This window comes from Aristolochia californica, unplaced genomic scaffold (genome assembly GCF_029961685.1).
Source record: "Aristolochia californica isolate CCGP_79_NKW_82.1479 unplaced genomic scaffold, dmAriCali1.0.hap1 SCAF_1, whole genome shotgun sequence".
NCBI classification, from domain to species: Eukaryota; Viridiplantae; Streptophyta; class Magnoliopsida; order Piperales; family Aristolochiaceae; genus Aristolochia; species Aristolochia californica.
In genome coordinates, this window is record NW_027181770.1 from 53503533 (window position 1) to 53530177 (window position 26645).

Here is a 26645-nt window from a genome sequence, read left to right on the forward strand (position 1 = left end):
GAAATACTTCATTGACTTATTGTAATTAGAGTACATGAACCTCTATTTATAATAGAGGAAAGTAGTAGAGTCCAACTACAATTAAACTACCCTTGTTCCAATTACACCCAAACTCTAGCACTTAAAGATAAGTCATAGCATAATTTAATAACCCAATATAAATAGAAGACTAACATGACTAAAACACATTTGAACTGAAACTCTTATGTGAGACCTGCTTCCATAATAATTGTGGCTTTGTTGGACTTCTTATTGTGTAAGACTTCTTATGCCACCTCACATGATCATGGTGGGTCCCGTATCTTATGGGCTTGGGTCCATCTTCCAACACTCTTGGATATGTGGGCCTTCCTTGATCTTATGGGCTTGGGCCCATCTTCCAACACTTGGATATGTGGGCCTTCCTTGGTCGTTTGGGCTTGAACCCATCTTCCAACACTCTCCCTCAAACTGGGGGTGAGAGAACATCATGAACTCCCACCTTGTTGCAAATGTTGTATAGGATCTTCTCGTATAAAATGGCAGTCCTCCATATCTTCTAACACTCCCCCTCACATTGGTGGTCTCTTCCATGAGGCCCAGTTGGCATAAGATAAGTGAGAGTAATCACTCCAAGTCGCATGACACCGCTTCATACTCTAGTCATAACCCATGTTGGATGTAGGGCACACTCCTATCTTTCGCAGGTAGTGGGCCTATACGTAGTGCTTAGAAGTGTAGTAAAAACTCCTTCATCACCGTGTCCCTCCACAAGACAACGACTCTCAAGTGGTAGGAGTAATAAATGCCTATTAAGGGGGGTCACATATGTAATAAGCTCCTCCATCACGGTGTCCCAACCCGGGCACCGACTCTCACAAGTAGAAATGGGTCATAAATACCTGTCATTCACAAGATGGCAATAAAAGACCCATGGGTACATAAAAAAGTGTCAATTGACTTAAAACACCCAACCATGATGGACTTAAACTCCCAACCGAAGCAACACGCAAAAGGTTGGCCCAAAGATATATGTGAAAGTCAAATAAATGATGGTAGGAGTAAGGTTGTCAAATAACCAATAGGTAATGGGTAAACAGGAAGATAGGTTGTTGAGACCACCATTTCTTCAATAATAATGTCTTATCCAAAGAGACACAATAGTTGTAGCTGAAATGGGCCTGGCCCCATATAACATGAACCAAAATAATAAAAATCCTTGTAAAAAGGACCCATGAAATAATCTGATGCAATATGTTGACCAAAGAATATGTTGTGAATACCTCAAAATAATAATCCAACCGGAGAAATAGAATCAAGTCAAGCCAAGTCAGGTATTACCAATAATTACCATAACTATTACTGCAAGTCATGATTCTTGATCTTCAATTTTCTTTGTTGCAACAAATTTCTTCTTAAATGCAAAAGCTTCAACTTTTGTGCTCCCCATTTCTTGAATATTTTGGTCACATAAAACTTACCACAACATATGGAATAAAATACCTCTTTCTTGTACTTCTTCTACTTCTCCCCCTCAAGCTGGGAGGTAATAGCAATGTTCCCAGCTTGAACCAAATAACATAAATGTAGTAACTGAAAAAGGGGTAAGTGAGATGTTTACCTGATATAGTTGATCAATAACAGTGACTCAAAAAGTGACTCAAAACAATCGGCTTAAATTCGGATTTTTTAATGCCACAAGATATCAGTATGACCTTTGATTCTTCCAATACGAATATATCCTTAAATATAGATCATATTGACATAAAATTTTCTCCTTAAAAAACTAGACTTAAATACCTTTCATCCAAATATAAATTTTCTTCATAAAATAGACTTCTATTGAGATATATAATTTGATAGATTTCAGTCTCTATAGAATTATGTACTCTTTCCCCTTTTTCCAGCATGACCATTGACTCTTCTAAAATCAATATCTCCATATCAAAAAACTTAGATTGAGAATTGGTTGAATAGGTAAGAAAATAGACTTACAAATATTTCTTTTGATATATAATTCTCCATATAAATTCTCGTTCTTGATAGCATAAAACAACTTGGAAGTTGAAGCTTTTTGCTACTGCTCAAACCTTTTTTGCAATCTGATCTTTGCAGCTTCAAATATCAATTTCTCTTTGAATATAAATCCCATTGGAAAAAATCATTTTTCCTTGGAAAGTAGACTCGAGTATCTTTCCATTAATATATAATTTATAATATGAAAAGCTCAGTGTAGAGGTGAAAACGTAAATCAAATAACAGGTATAGGGACTAAAAAAAGATAAATACGAACCTCAACTGCTAGAGATAATAAATCAAAAAATATCACATTACCTCTATGGGTTGACCGAGTCAAATCACAAAACTTGCTCTGATACCATGTTAAATTTATGAAAAAGAAAAATACTTCATTGACTTATTGTAATCAGATACATGAACCTCTATTTATAATAGGGGAAAGTAGTAGAATCTAACTACAATTAAACTACCTTTGTCCCAATTACACCCAAACTTTAATACATAAAGATAAGTCCTAGCATAAGTAAATAACCACATATAAATAAAAAACTAACATGACTAAAACACCTTTAAACTAAAATTCTTTTGTGAGATATGCTTCCATAATAATTTTGGCTTTGTTAGACTTCTTATGCCACCTCACGTGATCATGGTGGGTCCCATATCTTATGGGTTTGGGCCTGTCTTCCAACACTCTTAGATAAGTGGCCCTTCCTTGATCTTATAGGCTTGGGCCCATCTTCCAACACACTTGGATATATGGGTCTTCCTTGGTCACGTAGGCTTGGGCCCATCTTCCAACACTTAAACTCCCAGCTTGCTGCAAATGATGTATAGAATCTTCTCGTATAAAATGGCAGTCTTCCATATCTTCCAACAGGAAGCAAATAGAAGCTCTTCAAGCAAAAAGATAGGGATGAGAAAAAATGAGAGGCAAGAACGAATGTATCATTTGAAGGTCATGCTTTTAGAAGTCAAAAAGAAAGATGTAAGTTTCCATTTCATTCTCGAGTTTTCTAATGTTTATTTATGAAATTGCTATATCTTTCTAATTATAATTGTATGTTAGAATTAAGCATAAACATGGGAGCAAAATATTTTTATCATAACATTAAGGTACTCAAGTTAACACTCTATTTCATATTTCTTTTGTAGGCATGATAGGGCAAAGGTGGTCGAATCCTTGAGAAGGATATCAAGGTTTTTGCATCCTTCAATGAAGAACTATTCAAGGAAATACTCCTTTGCTCACTCTAAAAAACTTTAGGTGGCAATAGTTGACCATTTGTTCTTGTTGAAGAGCATATTTGGAAGAGTCTTACATGAATCTCACAATAAGAAGTCTTACGGAGCCAAAATTATTATGAAATGAGGTCTCATAGAAGAGTTGTTGTTAAAAGATGTTTTAGTTATGTTAGTATTCTATTTATGTTCAGCTATTTAATTATGCTAAGATTTGTCTTTAAATTTTAGAGTTTGGGTGTAATTGGGATAAAGGTAGTTTAATTGTAATTCGACTCTACTATTTCCCTCTATTATAAATAGGGGTTCATATACTCATATTACAACAAGTTAGTGAAGTTTTTCCCTTTTCCAAAAATTTGACATTGTATCAAAGCAAATTCTATGAGTTGACTTGGTCAACCAATATAGATAATGTTATCACTTTCTGATTTATCATCTCTAGTAGTTTAGGTTCGTATTCTATTTTTTTTTTCTCTTTCCAATCCCAATACTCGTTGTTTTCTTGGTGTTCATACCTTCATACGAAGTTTTTTATATTTCAAATTATATATTGATGGAAAGATCTACAAGTCTACTTTCTAACGCAAAAATAATTTTCGCAATTGGAACTTTTATAAAAATATAAATCAATATTTAAAGTAATAAAGATAAGACTCCAAGAGAGGTTCGAGCAACAGTAGAAAACTTTAACTTTCGCTCGATTTTATTCCTTCAAGAACAAAACTTTATATTGATAACTATATATTAAAACAAATATATGTAAATCTATTTTCTTACCTATTCAACCAATTCTCAATTTGAGGGTGATATCCATCTCAGAAGTCAATGGTCATGTTGTCCAAAGAAGAAAGAGTACTCAGATAGAATCTAGAAAGTTCTCCAAATAGGAATTTGTTGAGTATTTGATTAAAAAATTTCTGCGTATGGACTGATCAATTTGGATACAAAAAATTGTAAGTTAAGGTATGCAATCATCAGAGTTTCTATAGTCAATGTTGTTTTTAAGCTTTGTGTTTTTGTTACTTGGTTGTATATCTTCTACATTGTCAACTCCAAAAAAAATTGCTCACCTCATGAAATTATCTTGAGGTTGTACTTGGTCAAAAATTTTAAATTATTTTTCTCGTGAGTTGGGTATCAAATCTTGGCCCAAGTAAGGTCGCTCTTGTTGGTCCAGCGAGAGAGTACTTGCTTTTCTTCTTCATCGAGAACCCGTAAATAATAAATCCTTATCGACGGTATTTGTAGGTGGGGTTGTCCTTCGGGGAAATTTTCCCTCAAGTTCGACACCCAGGAGACTTGCTATCTACTAAAAGGAAGGGTAAAGGCGTACATAAAGGACTCCTCAGAGGTCCTAGAATTCGGCGCCGGTGATCTACTCATCATTCCGCAAGGATTGAGTTGCACCTGGGATGTCTCTATAGCCCTCGATAAGCACTATAAATTTGACTCTTAATCCTCTTCCTCTTCCTCTTCCCTGTAATCTATATCTCCTCCACCTCTATCTTCAAAAGTTTCACTTTTTTTCTTCATCTTTTCTAGGGGGTTAGTGCACTTTGAAAGTGCAGTGGAAAGTGAAAATGAATTATTATTATGTGTTAGTGTGTGTAATGGAACGTATAGTGTAAAATATTTTTTTTGTTAGTGTATGCACAATGGAAAGTGTGGTGTAAATGTTACTTTTTCCCCTAGTCCAGCAATCTTTCTCTATGTTGTTGTTCTTCCTCTCTTTTTCTTCCTACTTCATCTTCTTTTGTCTATTCTCCTTTGTTTTAACATAACTCATGCGTAGTAACCCTATGCATGCATACCTGATCTATTCCTCTCGATTGAGTTCCAATGTGGCATTTACAATCACAAGTTGCAATTTCTTTCAGCAAATCAAAGTACCAGGGCTAATCATATTCTTAGTTCAGCTTTGGCTTCATGTTTTAGCCCTAAGATCAACGGAATGAAATGCTGTGGCTTCAAGTTTTAGCCCTAAGATCAACGGAATGAAATGCTGTGGCTTAATGAGCTATGGTTGCCAAAGCTGTACGTGGTTCTCTTGTCTTTACGTAAGAAAAAAAAAAAAAAAAAAAAAGTTTTGAACTCGCGGACACTGGAGAAGGAAATTTTAGATGAACACATGAGCAAATGCGATCCTTGCGTAAGCCAAAATCTCGAAATCACAGAAACTGTACTCGTAGCAGCTACAACGAATCCCCAGTGGAACGGGGATCATGCACTGATCTGCAATTTTATAATCATCGAGGAACTTGTACACTGAAATTACTGTAATTTATAAGTACATACATATGTTGGATAATGAAACATAAACAATACGCATCATTTTTACAAGTACCAAGGAAGAAATTCATCGTTGATGAGATGTCCTGTCTCCAACAATGTCGTGGATTTGATAATCCCAGAAAGGGCAACGCCCATAGCCTACACCCCATGCCGACCTCCTAAAATGCACCACACTAAAGAACATAAATAAACATCATAAAATATACATATCCACTTTATCTCATCCAGCAAAACATGTTTAACCTATAAGCTCTCTGTTAATGCTTCAATTAGCCATAAGGGTTCAAACTTTTTTTTTTTTTTTTTTTTTTGTTTTTTGAATCTTTAACCCAAAGCCTCATATACTAAAAACAACCTCCCAAGTGGCCAAAGACCCTCTGCACATGATAAAGAATACTTACTTAACCACACACATACAACTTGCCAATGATATTTCCCCAAGTACAAAGTTTTTTAACTTTTTATTGACACTAATTTTTTTGTAATACTCCTCAACAAGTGCATCAAAGTAATCTAATTAGCATAGTAATATGAAGGCCATAAGTTACATCAAGCATACCGTTAAAGAGGGGGAAGAAATTTCAGTACCGTTCAAAAGGAGCTATCCACCACCCGCTGAGTATATGTGGTCACTGTCTTTTAGCACTCCAAGGCGTATGTCTGGACCTAGGCACAACACAAAAGTACAAAGCATAATCAAGTATCATGTCATTGCATGATAAAGAGAAAAAATAAAATAAAGTGGCAACCATATGCTTTTTTATTTTTTAAAAAAATATATGACTATGCCACTAGTTTGATCCTCAGATGCCTAGCATATTTCAAGCTAGCATCTAGAAACATGAACCAAAGGATAGAGATTATCACTCTTCTTAAAATAGACTCCACAAGATATATTGAAAATCCTATGGGGCAGCTATTCCATATCAAAAACGTCGCTAGAAACCTTTTCATGACAAAGTGGAAGTCATAGAATCTATCTTACAAAGCAGAATAAAGAAACTTCTTTCAAAACTAATATAACATCTTCAGCAGATGGATTCATTTTAAACAAAATGGATGGATGGAATTAAAACTTTTACTTAATAAAAAAAAAAAAAACTGAGTCCATTTTGTCTTGTTTTCAACATATACGTAGTCCATCAATGTTCCACAGCTTCACAATGTACTCCACAATAACTAACAGAGGCTTTGTATGCTTAAAGACTTACTATAAACAGTGCAGCAATATTTCATTGCCATAAGAATAGGATGACCAAATTGAAGACCAAGTCTTACCTCAAGCATATTCTCCTCAAGAAAGAAATTTGAGCTTGAACAACTTGAGCCATGAAAACCACCACACTGAAGGATTCGAAGCTTCCCCTCCTGTAAAAGCATTTTCAGGAGCAAAGAAATCAACAAACATGAGAAATAAAAATCTATCCAAGGCTGACAAGTACATTATCCAAATGTTTACCTTAGTTCCATACACAAGGCCTCCGCCAACCAAGGGATGAAAGCATGCAACATTAACTTCATCTTCTGCACTAGGTAGAACTCGCACTAGCTCCATATCGGAAACTCTATACACCTGAAAGTGCATCAGAAAGGCAAAATTTTACAAATTTAATGCTAGTTCCTATAAAACTAAACCTTGCACCAAAATACACACTGACTATCAATCATTATTATCAGTTTTTGCTGATTTTGGCCTGTTATCTGTTGATCATTTTCTTGTATTTTTCTTCTATTTGTTTGCTTTTAGCTGGTAGATGTGCTGATTTTTGTTGGCCTTGCTTGTATGGAGGCCCTTCTGTAACATTCTTTTTCTTCTTCTCTTTAATGATATCTTCATCATTCCAAAAATAAATACAAGGCAAAATTTTCTCATTAATTAAGAGTGCACTTTTGCCAATAGGACACCATAAGAAAAAAGTGCAAATAAAAAAATTTTGTTTGACCATAACATTCTGGCATTTGTGCCGGTTTTAAGGCATGGGAAATGTTTCACCCTAATTTCTCCAATCCCACAAGGGGTTGAAGGAAATAGGAAAACTTATTCCTATACTCCATTGGGAAAGGATGAAAAAAAATAAACAGGGAAAGGCACAAATGCAAGAAAACAGGTCAAAGTGAACTTATCTGCCACTAGAAAAATTTTCCAATGAGAAAATTGGCCAAGAGGAAAACAATTTTTCCATCATTGTTTTCCTGTGATGGCACAAATGTTCCCAAAATGTTGAGAACGGAAACAAAAGAATTAGAAAAATTACAAGATTAAACCTGAAAAGCATTCCATTTAACACACTACATTCCCTTATGTATGATGGGTAAAGAATACTCAACCAGTAAACATTCTACCTCCAGAATTGTGTATATTGGTATCGTTGTTTCACCATCAACAACAATGCTTCTCAAGAGTGAACTATGTCGCCGTCCATATGCCAACAATATGTGTTCTGATGTGGGAGAGAACTGCAAAGATAAGCAGAGCATAAAAACAACTTCAATGGCACATTTCAAGTTTGTATCTCAGCACTAAACTGACGGCAATGCCACAAAATATTCCAAACACTATGATAATAAAGATGTTTACTGAAGGGGGAAAATGCACTTAACCAGTTCTACAAATGAACAGACCTGAATTGAAGTCAAACAATGAGCTGCTCTTATTGCCCTTGATGCAAGAACAGTTCCAAAACTATAAAATTCAAGAAAAACTGTCAAATTTGAGGGATTTCAAGCCTGACTATTTACATAGTGACTAGAATAACACAAGCATACAAGATGCAGAGATCAGGGTTTGAAGCTTTACGTTGATTCCTCTAGGGAATAAATGCGAAGCTCATACATGACTTGGCGAGCTGAAATAGGATGCCTTGTAGGTGATGTCGAAGCTGCTACCTCATCGTGCACCTGCGAGGGTAATCCAGGATCAGCTTCCATATGAGGAAGCACACATGCAACACATGCTGCTAAAAATCTCCCACATGGTGAAAAGTGGGCACCCATCTCACTGCCATCAGAATGTTTATATGTTAAAACAACAAACAGAAAAGCAAAATGATGATACTCACGGAAACTTAATATGCTGTTTGAGAATTAAATCAGATATTTAAAAAATGGTCAGGCATCCCATCGTTAGGATACATATGTTTTTTTTAGACTATCATCTTAGAATATAAAAGTACAAGTTTTATCTTCTTATTGTCATCAAACTTAGTCAATTTGCCTTAACTTCAATTATTGACTACCAAAAAAGTAACAATCTATTTACAAGATATGATTAAAGTTCTATACCTGCAAAGGACAGCATGTGGTATAGTTAAACGGCATATGTCTGCATCAAGTGGAGTACAAGGATACCGTATGTTATGTGGCCAGATTCTCAGCTTCACAGTACAGGGTAGCTCCGCAGCAGCTGCAGCAGCCAGTGATGTGGTAAGCTCAGGTGGTTGAGGGTCTGCATCATCATTACCAATATGAAAGGTAGTTCCTTCCCCAGATGCAGCAGGAGCCACCAAACGAGACCGTGAACGATGCCGAGAAGCTGACCGTACTCCAGTTGTCCTGGACTGGCTAAAACCAGCTCCCATTGACAATGATGCTGAGGTAGTTTCCAAATTACGAACAGCAGACATTAGGTTAGAAGTGAGACAATCTGGCCCACTTACTGACCCTACTCCAGTTGCCCTGGATTGGCTAAAACCAGCTGCAGTTGACAATGATGCTGAGGTAGCCTCCAAATTACGAACAGCAGACATTAGATTAGAAGTGGGACAATCTGATCCACTTCCTCTAACCCCAACTGAATTCTCTTGAGCACCACCACTAAGAGGTAACACAGGCAGTAATCCAGCATGATTTTGTCCCATTAACCACCCCTGAAGAAATGGTAGCTCCCAACATGTTGGATCACCAAAAGGCAAGAACTGATGAAGTTGCCCAAAGTCAACATTTCTGAGAAGCATCTGGAAATCTGCATTGCTATTAAGGTTTGACGGATGAATTGTGGAGGACATCTCAGTTAACAACCTAGCTTGCCTGATTGGAGTATGTGGAGCACCTCCATTAGACTGGTCACCTCTTATTGGAAGGACATTGGCATCATCAGATCTCTCTGCTATTCCAGGAGAACTACTTTCTTGAATACCAGTTGTTTCCGTTGTGTCCATGGCATCAGAAAAGTTAGTCTCCCTTTCACTCATCAGGCCATCAGTAGTTGTATCTTCTAGTATTGGATTTGAGGAAGATGGCATCAAAGGAGACATTTCCATCGGGGAGATCAAATAGTCGTGATGACTTGACATATTTGAATCTATTTGTGTGTGAACTGAACCTGATGAATCCTCATTCCTTTGCATGTTAGTCAAGGTCATACCTCGAGTATCATTTAGCAAAGAGTTACTTCCATATTGCCGTAGAAAAGTAGGCCAGAGCAAACATGGTAAAGGGACAAGGGGAACTCTGGCTTCCTGATTTGAACCAACTCTTGGTGGAACATTTGCAAATAATACTGCAGGAGGAGGGTAATGCAAGTAGCCTGGACATGTTGCCAGTGTCATCGGGAAATCAGGAGAGTTAAGGTCATTGACCTGTAAGTAGTCAAACAATTAGATTTTTTTTTAAATGGAACCAGTTAGAAATATGAACATGAAGAAAACAAATAAATGACATAAAGTTAAAAGTAGGTCTCATAACTATTTCACCTCAGCAGTTAAAAGAAATGGTGCAGCATATGGATGAAAATGCACAGCTCTCAATGAGCGTCGTGTCTTCAATACAATGGTGGGTGAAGATGTCTCCCCCCTCCTGTTATAGTGCCATATATAGAGCTGTATAATGCAGAAATGAAAATTTCCAAATTTTAAAAATTTATGAAATTATACACATTTAATTGTAAAACCAGAAAGATAACTTCTTTTAATGCAAATTTGATAAAATTCCTTACCTTGTGCCCTGAGGCCACTGCTAGAAGTTCCCCCTGAGCATGGAAAGCAATAGAAGCAATAGGGCGATCTGCTTTGCAAGAAAAAAGAGTAAAATATAGATCAAAATGCCAAACAATTATGAATAAGCACTGGCCAAGTTTTAGTTAAATAAGAAAATGAACATAGTACATACAGAAGTCACGGAATCCAATGCACTCAGAAGTACTAGCATCCCATAATCGAACTTCATGATCTAAACTTCCACTTGCAAGAATTTCAGGATGTACTGGGTGAAATCGAACCTAAAAGCAACAGAGTACAAAAAGTTTACTTATTTAACAGTGATAATGAGCCCATGCAGTTTCTAAAGAAAAACCAGCAGAAAGTAATAGATAAAGCTTTGCAAGTATATAAAGGGATTGGGGGCAGAGAGAGAGAAAGAGAGGAATCTAAGGAAACAACAAAAAGTTAGCATGATAAAAAATAAAGAACTCATTTAAGAGAATATAAATGTGAAAAGATGTAAAATAAGAGAAGAAATAAGAGAGAGAGAGAGAGCATTGAACGGCACTCAATGGGGTGAGTTCGACCCCCTCTTCCATTTTATTTCACTTAGGGGGGTTTAGTCTACAATGAACTTGAAATGAAGTTAAGATTTCAATTCATCTTAAATGAATTGATTCAACTTCAACTCATCCTTAGGTGTTAGTGTAGACGAGTTCAAGTGCACTAGAAAACAGATTCCAATGTTAGTGCCCCAAAATGAAAAATATGATATAAACAAGAGAATGAGTAACTTTTTATAATATACTTAAATAGAATGTATACCTAAACAGATAATTAACCAAAATAAACATGATTACTACACTTATAAGTGGTTTAATGTGTAGTATTAAAATATATTAATAAACTATGAAAGACTATATTATATTACTTAATGATTACAGTTTATTATAAATTAATATAATAATTACAGGTGACTAGAATAAATTATAAAAAATAAAAAAATAAAAAATAACATAAGTGAATATAATAAATAAATAAATAAATTATTTTTTTAATAACATAAGATATATTTTAACATTAAAATCACTAATTTAATACAGTAATAAAAATAAAAATAAAAAAAATATATATATATATTATTTTATCAATAACATAATATATATTTGTATGTATTATTAATTAATAATATATTTCCATAAATTTAAAACCATTGGTTTAATTAATTATAGCAATGGGATAATGAAACCAAAACAATTTATCAAATGTTTACTTTAACAATATTTTAATTACGACTATTAAATCACTAATTTAATACAGTAATTACAAAATGAATATACTGAATAAATAAAAACAATTAATTTATAAATAATAAAATATGGATTATTTTACAAAATAAATATAATGAAGTTATGATGCTGGTTTAATTTTTCCTAAGTTGGGAAAAATTAAACCAGCGTCGTCTTCCTCACAGCGCCGATAATGATGGGAGACAACGGCAGGCCAGCAAGCAACGGCGATGGCGCTCCGACGACAAGCCAAGAGGGAGAAGAGAGGGAGGCCGAGAAGCTCTACGACGGAGCAGTGCACGGCTCTGCGACAGAGGCTCGGCCTCCCGTGCACTGCGATGGAGGCCGAGAGGGAGAAGCTAGAGGGTAAAAAATTTGGGGGAGGAAGGCCGAGAAGGGAGAAAAGTCGAAAGGGAGAAGAGAGTGGGAGAAGCAGACGAGAGAGGGAGAAGGGAGAAGAAGCAGAGAGGGAGAAGAGAGCAGGATAAAAAAAAAAATTGGGAGAGGAAGGCCGAGAGAGGGAGAACAGAGCGAAATGAGGAAGGAGAGACATGTCCCGCGCGATCGCTTCATGTGAATGATTTGCAAGACAGGTATGAAACATGATTCCCTGATTTTTACCTGAGAAGATTATTTGGCGTGATTCAAATGAAGAGGCGCTCATTCACCACTAATAGCCTAATCGAATGAACGGAGTAATGCTCAGGTAATTCATCTTTACAAACTTATATAGAAAATATAAAATAACTAAAATATCCCTACTTGATATTTAACACCCCCTCAAGTTGGAGCATATATGTCCAAAAGCCCCAGTTTATTACAAAATATCCCAAACTCATGTTCATCCAAATTTTTGGAAAAGAAATCACAAGTTGGCTACTAGATTGAACATAAGGGGTAACAATTTCCCTCCCTATTACAGAATCTTGGATGAAGTGGTAGTCGACCTCTATATGATTTGTTCATCAATGAAAATAGTTGCCTAGTGTTATGGTCCTGGGTTAAGTACCTATGTCTTTTGCTCCTAACAGGTCGGTCTTTTGGGTAGTATTGGTTAGGTGCTTAACATTTGGTATCAGAGCTAGCTCCCTCGTCGCACTTTCGAATCTCGGAGGGGGCGACTGCGAAGGGGGCAACCTATGCGGAGGGGGCGACCTTGACGGAGTAGGCCACCGCACGTGCAGAGGGGGTGACCTTGGCGGAGTGGGACGTCACTAGAGTGGGCCGTCGCAAGTGGGCCGACTTCTGGATGTGATGTTATGGTCTTGGGTTAAGTACCTATGTCTTTCGCTCCTAACAGGCCGATCTTTTGGGTAGTATTGGCTAGGTGCTTAACACCTAGTTATCACAATATATGATCATGGGGAATTGACTTAAACCACATTAGTTAACTTATAGAGTGTGTCATAGCTCTATATTCAGCTCTTATAATCTTCAGTTGAATGGGCCACCACATTTTGTTTGTTAATCTTCCAACTAAATAATTTTTTCTCCCACAACCACACAATACCTAGTAGTAGACTTCCTATCCAGCTTAGATCCAACATAATTTGCATCTAAGAAAGACTCTATCTATAAATGACTATGGGGTTCAAAGAACAATCTTTTTCCAAGCGACCCTTTTTAAGTATTTCTTTGAGCAACTTCCAAATTAACTTCCCAACCACCCTCTGATACATTGTTTAATCTTTGAGCTCATCACTACTCTCATTATGAAATATCATTACCAACCACTATCGGTGTCTCTACAAGTTTAGCACCTAATACGTCATATTCCTAGAACACATACGTAACATACTTCCTTTATGTTAAGACAATTCATCGAGCAACTTCTATACCAATGAAGTATTTCAGTGAACCCAAATATTTGGTTTCGAAATGTTTAGCCAAATGCTCCTTCACTTCTTCAATCCCCTATTTGTCACTCCCTAACAAAATGATATCATCAACATACACAAGCAATACTACAATTCTAGATGCTCTCTTCATAATGAAGAGTGAGTGATCACAATGACTACGAGAGAAACCATAGATTGTACTATGTGGTTGAACTTCTCAAACCACACACCCTAGGACTTTGCTTGAGGCTTAGATTACCTTCTTTAATCTACACACTTTCCCAGTCTTTCCCTGAATAACATACCCTACAATTTGCTTTGTATACACTTCTTCTTCTATATCACCATATATGAAGACATTTTTACTATCTAGCTGAAACAATGATCATCCCTGATTAACAACTACAGATACAAGAATTATGAGAAAAGGTCAATCCAACAACAGCTAATAAGGTCCCAAACACATTGACACCATAGATCTGAGTATACCTCTTAGCCACAAGTCTGGCTTTATATATGACAAGAGACCTATCTACTTTATATTTCACATTACACACCTAGCAACACCCCACAACTGCAACATCAGATGTGGATTACATAATGTCCATGTACCTCTATCACATAAAGCATCCATCTAAACATCCATAGTTTGCTTCCATTGAGGAGATACCAGGGCCTCTTGCACTGAAGAAAGAATGGCACAGGAAGACAAGGACATAGCAAATTTTTGAATTGATTAGAAACAGAACAAAACGAGAAAGAGTATATTGAATAGACACACAGACACCTTTTCAAAGCACAATAGGAAAATCTACATCACTTACATCAAGAGCCGCAGACAAAGAGGTTTCCAATATATTAGTGCAAAAAATGCAAAGAGACGCATCAAACTGGGTTTTTATTTCACAATAAAAGTTTTGAAATACTTTTTGACTTCTCCTATCGGAGATACACCCAAGTAGCACGACTAAAATCATCAATAAACGAAACAAAGTACTAATAGTCAACAACATTAGGAACTGGACATCATCCCCGGACATCTAAATGTACTACCTCAAATGGATTACTACTTCTTGATCGAAATTCTAAACAAGAAAAAGATCAACTTTTAACCCTAAACAAGTGAAATTCTCCAAAAAACAGGCTAACGCCAACCTTCCTAGAGTTGATGCAGACACCAAGCACAGGGTTAACCTTGCACACACTTCAACTGGGAAAAACTCAAGGCACAACCCTCTTGAGGCAGTAATTAAGCATGAAACTGCTCAATTGGCAGTACAAGCCATCAACCCTAGGGTTATGGGACAAAAAATAAAGTGGAAAAATCAAACCTCGACTTCAGATCAATATTAAATCCTGAAATCCCTTTTCCCTGGAGAACAAGAAAATCAGAAAATGAGAGGAAAAGTATTCCACAACCTCCGAATCAAGACCTTAATGCTCTAATACCATGTGAAAAGATGCAAAATAAGAGAAGAAATAAAAGAGAAAGAGAAAAGAGAGAGATAGAAAAACAAGAGTTCATTGAAAAGCACTCGACGAGGGTGAGTTCGAACACCTATTCCCTTTTATTTCACTTAACTAACTTGAAGTCTAATTACATAACTAGCACTTGAGACATAAATTTCTACAACTCATTAACCATACATCCAAATAACATGAAATCTGGACTATACACTTCACACACTAAACTACTCTTGCTGACACTAGCGAAGAATGTACAATGACTAAAATATCCCCACTTGATATTTAACAATAAAGTTTATAATCAGACTTATAATGACCATAGTGCAATTAAGAGTAGGAAATAATTGCAGCTAATACAACCAATAAAAAAAATCATTTAAGAGAATATAAAGTTTATAATCAGACTTATAATGACCATTGCGCAATTAAGAGTAGAAAATAAATGCAGCTAATACAACATTTCTCATATTTATGATACTTGGGGTGTAACATATATGTCACCATTTCCATAAAAAAAAACATATATGTCACCATACATACTTTCAAATCACAAGCATCAGTTTAAGATGTAAGCTTAAAAAGTAAGAATTGGCAAGTTACTTCTCTCTGCATGCCTTGTCCATATTCCGTGGTGTCTTTGGCTAGAGCGAAACAATAGGAGGTTTAACCTCAAATTCAGAAACCTGGAAAGCACTTGTGTAGTAGGAATGATCTCCAACTGGTTGTATACTAGGAAAAAATTTGCTACTCAAGCAAGAATATCCCTTCGCTGGAATTGGAGTCTTCTAGCTCATATGGCTGGTGGGTTCTCAAAAGGTGCCGGCCATGACCGAATGGGAGCCTCCCCCTGGCGACTACATGAAGAAAAATTTTGATGGAAGTGTTTTGGGGTGCCTAGGACCAGTCGGTGCAAGTGGAGTCTTCAGAAACCACAGAGGTGAGACTATTCTTTCATATGCGGGCCCGTTGGTAAGTGACTGCCCTTCTCCATGGGTTGGAAATTTTCAAGGACCATCTTCACAAAAAACTGATGATTGAAGGGGATTATCCAATTCATTGGCTGATAGGCTAGCTAAATTTGGAACATCCCAAGCAATCTCTCATTGTTTGGGACGGTTCCTCCTCCTTGTAATTTTGCTCTTTTGAGCCTTTAATATAATCCAGGACTATATAAAAAAAAGTAAGAATAGATATCTATAATCTAGAAACTTCTTATTCCTATATACAAAATCCTGTGCTAACCACTACAATACATGTCAACTTAGATGTTGTCACCCTAATTTATCTTTCAATGTAATTAATAAACACCAAAAAACATATTCAATTTTTTTAACTAATACTGCCAACTGAAGGCCCAGTTAAATCCTCCACAATGTAGTTGAAATTACTCTTCCACCACAAGATTTTTTCCCAAGGTAAGGAATTGCATCTTCAATGTACTCGAGAAAGAAGAAATATCTCCTTATTGAACTATTTACATCAGTACTTGCTTCATATTACTTTAGCTTTCCCAAATATTGAGCAAGTGAGCTTGAAAAAGTGCATGAATAACCAACTGTAAATGGACACATACCACCCAGGGAGTCCGTCGATGGCCACTCAACACCTTCAAACACCTTCCTGTCTGGCAGTCAATTATCTTAACGGTGTGGTCTCCACTGATACAAAAGTAACAGCATGCTAAGTTGCAGGAGAAAGGTATCGGTAGCCGCGGAGCTAAGACAGTTGATAGACATGAGCTTACTGTGTAGAGGCAAGAGTTTTTCCATCAGGACTAAAGGCTGCAGCAATAGTTGACCTTGGAGGAGGAACCAAAGGACAATAATTGGCTGATAAATGTTGTAGGGATTCTGCTTCCACCCTGGAAAAATGATAGATATTCTATCTTAAGATAGTAGAAGTACAATAAATAAACTAAAAAAGATAAAATCTTAACTCACATGCAGAGAAAAATTGCTAGAGCAGCCAGAAGGAAACAGATTTCCAATGCATAGAGAAAATGTACCATGAAATAAGACCACGTTTTGCATCAAAAACTTCACATTTTGGTCTGACACCACTGCATCTCCATCTTGAAGCTCCTCCCCAAAGCCTTTTTGGTGAGCATCTTGCTTGAGGAGAGATTTCTCGACAAGCTAATAACTGAAAGACATTGCTACCGCTGACAAAACGCAAAATAGAGCTGAGCATAAGAAGCAACTACTTTCCTGATAATGGTGAAAAAATGTTGATAGCAGGTCCAAAGGAGAATAGAAAAGCTTTCTCACCCATGCTTCAAGGTGGTAGAAGGAGATGGAAAATGAGGTGGTATAGGCTGAAAACTAGAATATGAAGCTGAAGTCGAGGCTAAGTTTGTATCATCTACCCAAGTATGCATCATTTCTTGCTTTGAACATCATCCTCCTGCAAATAAAAATAACAAAATTTTCAAAACAATATAGTAACATGATTTACCTTAACTTTTTTTTTCAGAAGAATCTCTTGATGAATCTCTCAAAGAAACCAAAGAAAAAAATTACAAAAAAACAAAATAAGAATTGTATTCACCATTGGAACATGCTAATCCTCATAACTGACATTAAATAGAGTGGTATACCTCAATCTAACGTCTATTTGACATAAACAGCTGACTCATTTCACTAATAGCCAACCTGCACAAGAGAGAAAAGGCTGCATCAAGCACTGAATTCAACATATCACAAAGAAGTGATCTAAACAACTAGAAAATAACATCAAATGCCAGCTGAATGACAAACAGGTGCTGGTATACAAGGATCTAGCTAAAACTTCATCAACACTAATAAGCAAAACTGTTGCTTCTCAATAGTTATCACAATTAAACATTACATCCTAAGAAGAAATAAAAAGAAATGTTACTTTAACAATCCTGCACATGAAGCATTTTATGAGAAACATTAAAAAGATGTCTTTCTAGTTTGAATATGTTTATGAAATCAAAACATAAACTACAAACAAATCATATTTGTGAAATTTCATGAAGTGTATGATGGAGAAGAGAGAGAACATGGGAGGAGAGAAAGGGCTGGAGACAATTCATGCTCAAATTAGAAGAGGGTGTAATTAGGTATTAGGCATTAGGATTCCCTCTACGCTCCTATTTATAACATAACACAATCATAAAAGACAGTAATGTTCTTGCTCCCCTATACCCTTAGAAATAAGATTCTGCAAAAAACTACTTTCCTATAAACTTAAGTAAATAAAAATTACTTCTTCTAACACTCCCCCTCAAGGTGGAGTTTATAACTTCGGCTTGTTATATAGTTTGTCAAAACAAAAAACAAAACATTTTCCACACTTGGGTTTTCAACAAAGAAATCAGCTCACATATCTTTAGCTTCCTCTTAATCTTTCACTTGATATTGCACTCAGCCACTTCATAAAATATTCACTTCCATTCACCCAAATGACAAGACTACAAACACTAGCACCTCTAGTCTACGGTAGAACCAACATTTATCCACTTTTAAAAATGCAAAACAACATAACTCAACTCAACTAAAGCTTGATTGGTGCACACTCTTGCTCCACCAAGTAATGGGTCTATGGCATTGCCTCGAAGTGATGAAAAACCATAACCAATTGAAAAAATACAGATTGAGGTTGCACAATCTAGCCTTTAACATAATTACGATGTTGCCTCTTCCATGAGATGCATCCCCTCACTTAGACCACTCACTCAATTGTGGGTATGGACAAAGAGAGAACAAAAATTGACCCTTTTTTTTACACCAAGAAGGACCAAAGAAAACAAAAAAGTAACAGCATATGCTGGACTAAGAGACAAAGGTGTTTCAATGTAATAAACAACAAGAACTTAGTCCCAAACGAGAAGAAGACTCACGATGCAAAGAAAATAGCACTAAGAGAAGCAATTGAATTTCCAACAGCAACAATGACTAAAGAAACAGGAGAAACAAATATCCTTGCCAGCACCAACTTACCCAATTAATGTCATGGCTTGTAATGTGGGCCCCACATGGACAATTTGAACTTTGCTATACTGTCTAAATTGGAGGATAACAACTAGAGTCCCATTACAGAAAACAATACACCGAAACAAACCAATGAGACAAGACTCTATGAAATGGCGATCTTTGGAGCGGAAGCCATATCTTGTAGGAAAGGACATAAGAGTCCTCCACCTTTCCTTGAGAATTTGTTGTTCTCTCAGGTCTGTCTCCAAACCAGACCCAACAACAAAAAGCAAGAAGTGGTGGGGGCAATTCTGAAAAGTCTGATCTCGGCTGCAGCATCTAGCACCACAGGCAGCAACTTCTGAATATATTTGGGACACAACCACACATCTTAATAGCAGTAATATCTTTGTCTCAAAATCTGTGACCGTAGTTGTGACAAGCCACAGCATACTTTCCATATAATTATGCTTTTCCATTCTAATCTGAACCTTTCTTCCAGAACTGCACTATATAGTATTTGGCTCAAGCATCTTTTGCGTAATCAAGACACTAAGCTGCTGTCAGGATAGCCTTGAGGCACACAAATAGATGCAATTTGCTTCCAAACATGGAATATCTGGAGCCATTATGATTTGAAATTCTGGGGAAGGAAGGCAAACACCTAGTGCTGTTTGCTTGGAATTCAAACACCAGACTCCCAATCCAAGAAGGAATCTGTGTGAAGGACTTCAACAAATCGTCAACAGCAAAGCACTACCACTTCTGCCAGACAGCAAACCAGTGCCATGCAAACATTCTGATGTAGGTTGGCTGCTACCAAATCACAGAGGGGGCACTATCTCTTCAACACATCACCCAAAGAGTGATGAGCAGACATGGGGTGAACAAAAACAACAGCAACTTGCCTTGTAAGTAAAATATATGAATTTGAAACAGAAGCCAGACTAACCAATAAAGGGTACTAATTGAGCACTACCCCCAAGTGAAATTACATGAAGCATATGTAGGAGGAGAGAGAACATGGGAGGAGAGAGAGAGCTAGATAAATATTCTCATTCAAATTTAAAGAGGGTGTAATTAGGGATTACAGTTTCCTCTTCTCTCCTATTTATAAATAACATAATGGTAAAAGACACTAATGTCCCTTGAGCATAGTAGGAGAGGAGAGAGAATGTGGGAGGAGAGAGAGGGCTGGGTAAAAATTCACATTCAAATTAGAAGAGGGTGCCTCTCTCCTATTTAAAAAAGAACATAATAGTAAAAGACACTAATGTCCCTGCACCCCTTACACCCTTGGAAATAAGATTCTCTTTCCTGGAAACTTAAGTAAAAAAAAGGTTCCATCTTCTAACAATATCAATTCAAGATTTATCAAATATTATGCTGTTGCCAGGCACAATATTTAACAGGTCAATTATTCATCTAACGATCTAAGTTATATCATGCTTTTAGAGAAAAAGATAAATTAATAAAAAAATTAAAAATAAAAAAGTAAATAATCACAGAGGATATCACTTTTATAATTTTATCAGAAGAAGGATTTCTCTATCAACAGAAACAAAAAAGATAAAATACAATAAAATTGCGATGAAATGTCTCATAACATTGTTTTTGAGGCAGAGCTAGAGGGTAAAATGATTTCTCACATATGACATGATATTTACATTAACATGAGCTAGGGAAAAGCCAGGATTTCAAAGAAGAGAATCCCGCTAGCACAAGTAGAAACCTATAGAGGAAAAGAATTTATCTTCTGATAGGAAACTGGTCAAACAGTTATAGAACAACTCATTTATTTAACATTTCATTGGTGACTTTCAAAAGCATCTGAGTTTCAAAATGCTGAAGAAGAAAGAATAGACAAAATAATAATAAACAAAGCATACAGGCCACGTAGGTCACTTCCTGCATGAAGAACTCTTGAGTTTGGACAGGGTAGGCAATGCATGCGAATAAACGGCTGCAGAGGCGAGGCATTGGCAATATGAAGAAGAGAATATTGAAGCACTGTATGGTAAACCAAAATGCAAAAAACTCTAAGATTTGGTGAAATTTTATGAACCACCAAAAGTCAAGAGAATATAGTCGAGGATGACCCAAGACTACCCTGAAATCTCTGGTTTAGTTCCATCTGGCGAAGAGTACTGGTAAGGTATTTTGTAAAATCAAGATCTTCCAAATCTTCTTTTGTTCTTAAAAGAATAAATCAATAATTAAAAGTTCTTTGCCATGGAGAAATAATTAAATAAAAACCTATTTGTTAGATCTATGACAAAGCGTTTGCCTCATCCAGCCAAACCTTGATCGTCCCCAGATTATCTTCCATCCAAAACTTAATTATGATCAATAAATGACAAGAAAGTATTATGAAATGTTACTTTCTTAAATCCAAAATAAACTAAAACTTAGTAAGACAGTTTGAACAACAAAACGGGTGATCCAATTCAAAATGAGAAAAAGTAACATCAGCAAGGAGCAACCGTTTGGATAGAAAATATCCCCCAAAGGCCATCTTTTCAATGATTATACCAACAACCAGTAAGAAAAAATTGCAGAATCGTAAGAGACAAAATGCCGGCATGAATTACCAATAATATATAAAAAGGGCTCGAATTGGAAGAAAAATTAAAAAGCAAAAGGGTTAGTGGATTCCTCTCGGAAGCATCTGACCGGAAGCGATCTAAAACGGGGGAGCAAGAAAGGAAAACATACCTCAATTCTGCAATTACAAAGCGCGATCTGGAGATCGAGAGGCTTGGGAGAGGCTACAAGGAAAGAAGGATAGGTAATTCGAGCGGGGAAGGTGTTACAACCGCAGCTCTAATAGAGGGAGGGTCGTCTGCGCCCTCTCCAGCTTTCACCACCACGTCCTGATTTGCGTTTGAATACAAAACCAGACCTAAAAAACCTAATCGGACAGTCTAGATCGGCTTCGTTTTCCCCGGTTAGTCACACTTTGATCAAAACGTCCTCGTTCATGATACGATATTCCGACCGTGTCCCAACGTGGCCCTCGAACGGATCATCCAACAAGATCGTTACCCTTTTCTCTGCACGGCTAGGATTAAACAGTAAATAATAATTATGTTACTCTATAGCGGAATGTTATATTGTGCACCTTTAAATTTTTATATTATGAGATAGTTATAGGTTGAAACCAGGGGTATTTTTATCGCAAAGAATCGTAAATATAACATCTTTGATATATGAATTATGGATATAACATCATTAAATATAAAATCTATAAATTGACTTGGACGTTTTGATTTACAAATAAGCTTTTTATTTTTTAGAAAATTTATAGATGCCAAATTTATAATTCATAGTTGTTAGGACAAAAATATCTTTGTTTCTTGCCCAATCCGCAACATCTTTCTCCATGCGACCTAGCATTGCTCCCTAAACCAAACCTTCCCAACCATTCTAATCCATTTTTCTCCACTCGTACCAATATATATATATATATATATATAATTTGATTATCTTGTATTTTGAAAACTACCAACATTCTATATAAGCAATTGTATTGAGCAACAATTTATATAAACAATTATCTTGTAATGGTGATTGGGTTTTTATCATAGTACAGTTTTTGCTTGTCTTGGACTATAATCATTTTTTTGGTTTTATTCGTTGTGGGGTATTTGCATTTGTTGTGTGTTCTTTGTCTACTCTGACCTAAGTTGAATAAAGTATATGCATAATTATGCAGTTTTTATGAATAATTTTATGTAGAGTGTATAAATAATTTTATGTAGAGTTAATATACAGAGTTATGTCATATTTTAAGTAGAGGTTAAGTCCAATTTTATGTAAAATGTATGCATAATTTTATACACAATTTATTTGACATATATTTTATGCAAAGTTTTAAATGTAGGTTAGAGCTTGAACTCGGCTCAAGCTTGAGCTTGAACTTGGTTAAAATCATTGGGTTCGAGCTCGATTACAATTTCAGGCTTGAGCTTGTTGGAAGATAGGGCCCAAACCCACACAACCAAAGAAGGCCCACATATCCAAGTGTGTTGGAATATGGGTTCAAGCCCATAAGACCAAGGAAGACCCATACATCCAAGAGATATAAAAAAGGGGCTCCAGGCCCACATACAATGATGGCAGGATGGTAAATAAATGGTCATTTCATAGAGATGGCATTGATGTAATTAGGTTAAATTTCCAAGGTTAAAATCCTTGACCCTAAACCCTAAGTTCAGGGGTATTATTGTAATACAGTAGTTTCATTAATCTATAAATAGAGCTTCAGGGAGAGGGTTAGGACATCAAGTTCGTAACCCTTCTTCCTCCTGTTTTCTATCAATAGGTGTCTTTCTCTTTTTCTCCACGAGCTAAATCCATGGAGTCCTAAAAATCAACAAAGCTTTGAGTTCGAAATATTTAAATCAAGCCCAGCTCGAACATAGGTAGGTTCGAGCTTGGCTCGATTCGATGCCAACCCTACTTGCGTTATCCTCTTTAGTGATTATTACCACTATTTTGTTCGAAATCCTTTAAGGTTGGTTTCAACTTTTTCTTTATCACCAATATTTTACTTTTTGGGAGTCTTTGTCCGATTGAGTATTTATCCTTGGGACACCTTAATGGAAGAGACAATTATTATAACTATTTTTTTGCTTCAAGCTGGTATCATTGTCATTACCTCTCAGCTTGAAGGAGAGCATAGAAGGAGAAGTATGAATGATAAGATTGGAAGTTGAGTGTTGTAATGGTTGTACCTCCTTTAGAATTAAAATATGGATGTTGCTATCATTTGAGAAGAAGTATAATCTACAATAAAGAATTCCATGTGTTGTGGTAATCAAATTTTATGTGACTAGAATATCCAAGTAAGGGGGAGAATAAGAAGACAACAAGATAAAGACTACAAGCAAGATGTGAACAAGCAAAACATGGATCAAAGCAAGGCAATATACTTTTCTTTTTCAAGCACACAAGTTTCTTGACCAATATTATTTATCAGTGAAGTTACAAACACCAGCTTGAAGGGGAGTATTAAGAGACCCCCATGTGTAGGGGTGACATGACTAGTAAATAAGAAGAACCTCCATAGAGAGGATATAAAATTGTAATTATGCAAGTTGGTGTATATCCTCTTATGTCTTTTTTCTTTTAAAACATGTAACACTAAGAGCATTATAATCATTGTAAACATATTCATAGAAATATAAATACAACCTCAAGGCATGGGGTAGAGTATTCAAGCCTCTTCCTCTTAGATCACATTTGTCCATACACCTCTCTCATTTCCGCTTCCTTCTCTCCCTTTGTTTCTTTTTTCCTCTCTCCCAAGAGTTAGAATTTTCTCTCCACTCCTTCCCTTGAGATCTCTTGTATTTATGTGTGTCCATAGAAATCAACAGGTTGGATCACCTAATGATAAGAAGTCTACTTTTGGTGTTGTACCTTAGTTGGAACATAGAAAAACAAGAAGCAGAATATTGTTACTAGATCTAGTGCAGAAGTAGAGTACAAAGGTATGGCCCACACAGCCAGTGAGCTTCTATGGATCAGATCCCTTCTTACTAAATTAGGTTTCTATATAGGAGTTTTGCAACAACCAGGCGGCTATTCATATCACTTCAAATCCGATCATTCATGAGAAGACAAAACACATTGAGGTAAACTACCACTTTATAAGGGAGAAATTTGAGGCTAGTATCTTATCTCCCTGACATGTTTCACCACAAGGGCAGGTGGTATGCATTCTTATGAAATCAGTCACATTCAAGATTTTAACCACTTTATGTGGCAAACTGGGTATCTACGATATTTTCTCTCCCTTAGCTTTAAGGGGAGTATTGGAAGACATCTTGAAGTGGCATCAATGTAAATACCTCTTCCATGTTCAAAAGACGACAAAAGAAGTAATTAAAATGTCTTTTCATAAGGATGACACAAGAGTGTAATTAGGGAAGATGATGAATGTTTACTTATGTCTTTTTTTTCAAAGCTTATAGCCTAAGGGAATTGTAGTTATTGTGAACCTCCTTACACAACAATAAATAGAGGCTCAAGGCACGGGGAAGATCATTAAGTGTCTCCCCTTTCTCTCAAAAATTTCCCTAGCTTCCTTTCTTCTCCAAATCTCTCTCTCTCTCTCTCTCTCCATCTCTCTAGCCATCTCTTCCCTTTACCTCTCTTATTCTTTCTTCCTCTTCCTTTCTTCTCCTCTTCTTCTTCCTCTCCTCTCTCACAACCTTGGTCGAGGACCTTGTCATGGTATCCTAAATCCAACATATATAAGTAGGGCAAAGATGCCCTAATACATATGAAAGGAAAAAAAACACTTAATCTCTAACTTAATTACACCTTATGCCACTCATTGTCATAATTACATAGTGTCAAACGCCTAGCCAATACTACCCAAAAAATCGATCTGTTAGGTAGTGGAAAGCCAAACTCTAACACCCACCATTTACGGGTTCATACCGCTGCACTCCGGGATTCGAACGTGGAACGTGATGGAGGCCTCTGATACCATGTCAAATGTCTAGCCAATAGTACCCAAAAGACCGATCTGTTGGGTAGCGAAAAACCAAACTCTAACATATAGAATACCTTTTATTTTTCTTCAACAAAAATCTATTCCTAATACTCTCTTTTGTCATCACCAATGTTCATCAATTTTATAACCCAAGTAGATGGCACTAGTTGACGATATATCAACCATGTTCACAACATAGAGGTTCCTATTTCTTTGTCCCTTTAGAACTAGTTCAATATTTTTCATTCTTTACTAAGTATTTGTCATTTTCAAATGAGATTTTGTTTCCTTTGTCAAAAAATTTGACAAATGCTAAGTAAGCCTCTCATATCGGATATGAGAGAGGTTGAGGTGCCGATTTTACCAATTCTTGTAGTGGTACCTTTGCTATTGTTATCAAATGTTACATGACCACCATCTTTTAGTTTGAATTCTACAAACTTCTTATCACTGGCCATGTGCCTTGAGCACTCGCTATCCAAAATCCATACATTTTTGGGTACCTTGGCTTAGGGAAAAACCTACATTACATGAAATTTAACCTTTAGAAATCCATTTTAACTTGGGTCCCTTTGGGATTACATTTGAAACACTAGGTGATTTGGGCATCCAAACTTGTTTGCCCAAGGTTTTGTGGGCTACCACAACGCTATCGATTGTTTTGGGTGTCCAATGTTCTTTGATGCCATTTACATTTTTGATTTGCAAATATGGGCATAGTATGCTACTCCATTGCAATAGTGGCATCGAATGTGAGCTATGGGAGTGAATTTCTTGTTTTGAATTTTCTTGTTCTTCCCAACTTTCCTCCTTGGTGTGGATTGTTGTCATAGAGCTTTGACTTGTTCTAATTCAATGCTCTTATTTTCAAAAGCAAGTCTATCACAAGATAACTTGTCTATCACCCCACTTTATCATGAAGCATTAACCATATGGTTTTCATTTGCTTCCTTCATGGCAATGAACTTTTCCTTAAGCTATGCAATCTCATGTCTTCGAGCATTGCATCTTTCTTTATATTTGTTTAGACTATGAATAATTTTTTCTAAAAACTTTTCTAATTCACTTTCATAGTCTGATTCGCTTACCTCTTTTGAAGTAGTAGACTCATCTTCATCTTCTATTGCCATGAGTCCAATATCACTTTCTTCTTCCTT

The 26645-nt window shown here is 36.3% G+C and overlaps 2 protein-coding genes across 6 annotated transcripts; one reads left to right on the forward strand and one right to left on the reverse strand.

Annotated features, from left to right (window-relative positions):
• The first annotated feature begins 2851 nt into the window (after nt 1-2851).
• LOC137948775 (uncharacterized) lies at nt 2852-4699 on the forward strand. The gene is made up of 3 exons (XM_068794947.1): nt 2852-2943; nt 3154-3198; nt 4492-4699. The coding sequence occupies exons 1-3, from the start codon at nt 2852-2854 to the stop codon at nt 4697-4699; spliced, it is 345 nt and encodes a 114-aa protein (XP_068651048.1).
• A 737-nt stretch (nt 4700-5436) lies between these two features.
• Nucleotides 5437-21855, reverse strand: LOC137951053 (uncharacterized). 5 transcript variants are annotated; one of them, XM_068797638.1, is made up of 17 exons: nt 21699-21855; nt 17642-17696; nt 17313-17448; nt 17051-17200; nt 16790-16906; nt 16619-16703; nt 10642-10750; nt 10469-10536; nt 10227-10352; nt 8818-10112; nt 8333-8533; nt 8158-8218; nt 7879-7992; nt 6995-7108; nt 6814-6903; nt 6124-6201; nt 5437-5693 (listed from the first exon to the last, which is right to left on the reverse strand). In XM_068797638.1, the coding sequence occupies exons 3-16, from the start codon at nt 17423-17425 to the stop codon at nt 6175-6177; spliced, it is 2670 nt and encodes an 889-aa protein (XP_068653739.1). In that variant the 5' UTR covers nt 17426-17448; nt 17642-17696; nt 21699-21855; the 3' UTR covers nt 5437-5693; nt 6124-6174. The 5 variants fall into 5 exon arrangements, with proteins under 5 accessions (XP_068653739.1, XP_068653731.1, XP_068653715.1 ...); XM_068797630.1 differs by having other exon boundaries at nt 17051-17206; XM_068797614.1 differs by having other exon boundaries at nt 17051-17227.
• Nucleotides 21856-26645: the final 4790 nt, after the last annotated feature.